Source organism: Phanerochaete carnosa, assembly GCF_000300595.1.
Source record: "Phanerochaete carnosa HHB-10118-sp unplaced genomic scaffold PHACAscaffold_15, whole genome shotgun sequence".
In the NCBI taxonomy this organism is placed as follows: Eukaryota; Fungi; Basidiomycota; class Agaricomycetes; order Polyporales; family Phanerochaetaceae; genus Phanerochaete; species Phanerochaete carnosa.
In genome coordinates this window covers 1-4,239 of record NW_006767642.1, presented here as the reverse complement: position 1 = coordinate 4,239, position 4,239 = coordinate 1, and the positions used below count along the sequence as shown (strand labels likewise).

Here is a 4,239-nt window from a genome sequence, read left to right as displayed (position 1 = left end):
GGTATCGACCACGCTCACACTATGCTTGGTCACTTTGGATTCAGAAAGACAGATCAGTATATTCATTGGTGGTACTGGTGGCCTACACTAGCCAAAGACACTGACAGGTTCTGCACATCCTGCGGAACTTGCCAGACATCGAAACCTAGTAACCAGGCTCCTGCAGGACTTCTACATAGTCTACCTATTTCAACTAGACCATGGGGCTCTATAGCCATGGACTTCATTGGCCCATTCCCGAAGCCAATCAAACTATGGTCAAACCTCTGGTCGCCCCAACACCAATGAGCAGTTGGTGAATGAGGCCTCAGTAGCTTCTGACTCCAGGAAGCGTTGCCAAGGTCAAGACCCTGACAGTGACCTCTGCTGGGTCTGTGACCTGCAGACTGGTGTTGTTCAACACCCTTTAAGATGTGCACAGTGTGACAACTTTATGCATCACCAGTGACTTGGCAGGGTGGACCCGAGCTTTTGAGAGGCTGCCACGGTGCAGCTAAGCTGCATGCATGGCACGAACAATCCTTCTATGCAACAGTGGGAGGATTGTTCAGGACAGGAAGACCAGCTGCGCCAAGAGCGCAACGAAGCCCAGGAAGCCCACAGGAAAGTTGAGAAGGAGAATTCTCAACTCTCCTCTTCTCTACAGAAGGCTCGCAAAACTGAAAGTTGGTTTTGTGAGCAGATAAAGACACTCCAGTCCACCCTTCGAGAGGTCCGAGAGGAGAAGGCTGAGTTTGACGACGTGACTCAGCATATTAGCCAAGAAGCAGTTGATCTGGAGAATGTCCTCTGCCACCACAAGATTCATCTGCCCACCTCTCAGGCACATCCACAGCCTGTGTTGTGGTCCCAAACACCTGCAAACCAAGTGCCTCTATTCATGCCACTTGGTGCGCTGGAGCCACCTTTGGATTGCGTGCGTTCCTACGTGCCACAGGCAATAGAGCTCGACTATGGCAATCCAGAGTCATCAATGTCTGCCAGAGGCAGTGATGCTCGACCAGGCTCGGCAACAGGAAACTGGCCTGCTAGGAAGTTTTGTCTCCATCCGACAAAGATGGGAAGGCCCACAATTGAAGGATCGGGATACAGTGCCGACAAATTTGATAAATCCAATCCCGAGCTCACTGAATCTGAGCCAGAGAATGCCACTCTGGCACAAAAAAACCTTTGGAGGACTTGCAATCTCAAGAGGAGGAAGTGCAATGAGCAGTGAGCTGCCGCCTCGACAAAGCCTCTCGCGATTACCCCATGGGAGCAGGGCATGAACTACACCAAATATGCTCTGAATGTCACCAAGGATACAAAGGGGAGTACTCCGCTATCTGGAATCCTCCCCATTGGAACAATCGCAAGGGTCGCGACTGGATGAGGTGGGGCTATTATGCCAACCACCACATCAAGTACCTCGATGAGCAGCGAAAGCTGCGCGAGCATGGTGGGGTCCCTGCAGAGATATCCATTCCACCATGGAACGACCAATTTGTGCTACCATTCGTTCTGCCCGTCTGGCCGCACGTAGATCGCCCAGATCCTGATGCGCACCCTGTTCTCATGGCACCAGCTCCCGCTGCTGCCTCGGTCACTGCTGATGTGCCACCAGCTCCAGCTCACGCACGTAGAACCTTGTTCCAGCATGCCCCCGCCTTCGCTCACTCTGAGCCCAACCCACCCAGGCTCCTGCGGCCCCTTAATCTGGGTTTCAGGGCAGGCATTGATTCTTGGAGGGGAAGGAGCAGAGGAACATTGAATGCACCTAGCACACTATGGCCCATACCCACACCACGCTCAGACCATGAGCCAGAGCTCGACTTCCTCTGCAATGACCTCACGAGCACAGAGGAAATCACATCCTTCAATCAACTTCACTTTCTGCATGACACGGCCAAAGTTGATTGCCTCTGTGCAGAAGCCAATCGACAGCCACAACTTCTAGCCTGCAACTTCTAGGGAGCTTGGCTGCACATGTGCAATAGAGGCCACGCGCTCAAGCAACATACTCTCAGTATCAATTGGCATAAGCTGACATGGTACAAAGAGGCAAAGGGCGAAAAGTATGAGGCCCTGCTAAGGCGGAAGTGTGAGCAAAACCAAGCTCAGGCTGCAGCTGCTGAAGGGTTGAGCGAGGATACTCTGACGGGTACCACCAACGCTATTGTTGATGAGGACACGAAAATGAATGATTCTGAGAATATTCAGAACCATCTCCAGGAGCCCAACCCGAGCGACCATGTCCCAGAAGAAGACGTGCCTATAACTGGAGAAAACACGCCCCAAGAGTCGATGTACCTCTCAACTGCTAGCTCATATGTTTCCTTCATGGAGCCTCCCATATTCACTGTTCTCAAAGTCAAACAGTGAAAACTGTTCCTTCGTGAGCATCCAGAATACCACCTTCCAGAGGTACTCCGCAGCAAAGAAAGTAAGCCATCAGTCATTCACCTTCGCAAGCTGTTGCAATTGGGAAAACTGGGTCCAATGAGTGACTCTGCCGAGCTGGACACGCAATGGCTTGACTTGATCATCTCCGCTCAGCACAGCACTCATGTCGTGTCGAGAATCAGAGCTATCTCAGAGACTACTGCATTTTGAGTAGGCTCCAAGATGACACCGTCCACCATAGAGGAATTTTTTGATACCCTAACCACTGCATTTCCCTTGGGGCAAGCGCAGGCTGTGGACGACATCTACACCTGGGCGACAGAGATAGATTTGGCGACTTTATTGTCCCTGAGTCCTTCTATATCCTCTTCGTCGATTGCTGGTCAAGTATCAGACGGTAATCCAGAGCTCATTGAGTATGAGGATGACACTGCAGATTTATTGAGCATTCTTCGCCCTCACTCAATCACGTCTGGGGATAAAGCCACAGAGTCACTGAGCATTCCTCGTCCCCACACGAGCGCGCCCTAGTCTTGTTTCATCTTTGTCAGCCTGGTGACTTCAACTTGCAGGAGCAGGTGTAAGGCGTGTGACATAGCACCCATTTACCGTAGACACCTTCATTTTTGTAACTTGGTGCTCTCGCTGATCAGAGATACGTCCTCCTTGTGCTCACTCCTGTATTTGTTATTGGGTAGCATTCCAGTCTGATATAAGGCCGGGATGCTCCTTGGTTTTGGGCTCAGACTTTACTTTTACCCCTCTGTTGTAGCTACACTTTGCAAATACAATGCAGTCTGGCTCTAGCAGGGTGATTTCTAAGTCTACGACTTTACAGGTCTTACACTTGTGGACGCAAAGAGAGCGTCGGAGTTCAATTGTGAACTGTACAGTTTAACAATTGGCATGATGGCATGCCATTTGTCCTTTAGGTGTTTGAATTGAGGCCACGCATGATTTACCCCTTCTGAGTTACCTCTGCTGGCATAGAAATCTGAATGACATACCATTTAACCTATGATCACCTCTTCTGTGTGATCTCAAGCTGCTTCGAAATTGAGAGAGCCGAAGCACTGCTGCGGTTTCTGCAACAAGGTCTTGCCAACTCAAGATGGAGTAAAGTGGCACATTCAAAATGCACCTGCATGTCGTCTGCACTAGAAGACAAAGATCCTGTCCAAGGGAACAATGCAAACTGCTCTTGAAGCTGAACTCCCACAAATATTCACTACTGATATATCTGTCGATCTGCTTCCTCTGGATGACAGATATCCAAATGTGGCACTTTCTATGCCTGCAGCAGCTCAACATGCAACGGTTGAAGATGTACCTGAAAATGACAGTGGTGAAGACAGTGGTGAACACTGTTTCTACCAGTACTATAAGGGAGAAGCTGGCACAATCTTGGGTTCCAGGACCATGCATTTAGAGCAGATGGAGAGGGAAGACAAGCGAGAGAAGAGGGAGCCCTGGGCTCCTTAAAGCAGTAAGGAAGAGTGGGAGCTTGCGAGGTTCCTTGCAAAGTCTCTCGGGCATAATAAGATTGATGAGTTCTTGAAATTGAACATGGTGAGCCAAAGCTACATCTCCATCATTACAGAAACTTGGACTTATCAAACTTGATATGGTTGGCAGATCAGCAAGCTTGACCTCGGTGCAAAAAGCAAGTACAAGTTCTTCCAAGAACTTGATGAGCTTCCAGCGGGAAGTCAACAATGGCATCTAAATGAAATTACGTTCACTGGAGATAAGCTGGGCAATAACAGAAAGCTGCTCACTGAGAAGCTAGAGATCTGGAGCATGACTCTGTTGAGTGTATCGTGAGCTCATTGGCAACCCCATGTTCTGCAATTGTAT

At 49.7% G+C, this 4,239-nt stretch overlaps 1 protein-coding gene across 1 annotated transcript; it reads left to right on the top strand.

Annotated features, from left to right (window-relative positions):
• Positions 1–502: 502 nt before the first annotated feature.
• Positions 503–2,361, top strand: PHACADRAFT_201739 (uncharacterized protein; the record flags this gene model as incomplete). Its single annotated transcript, XM_007402023.1, has 3 exons — positions 503–890; positions 1,301–1,890; positions 1,951–2,361. 3 exons carry the CDS (start codon positions 503–505, stop codon positions 2,359–2,361), a joined length of 1,389 nt encoding a protein of 462 aa, XP_007402085.1.
• Between the last annotated feature and the right edge of the window lie 1,878 nt (positions 2,362–4,239).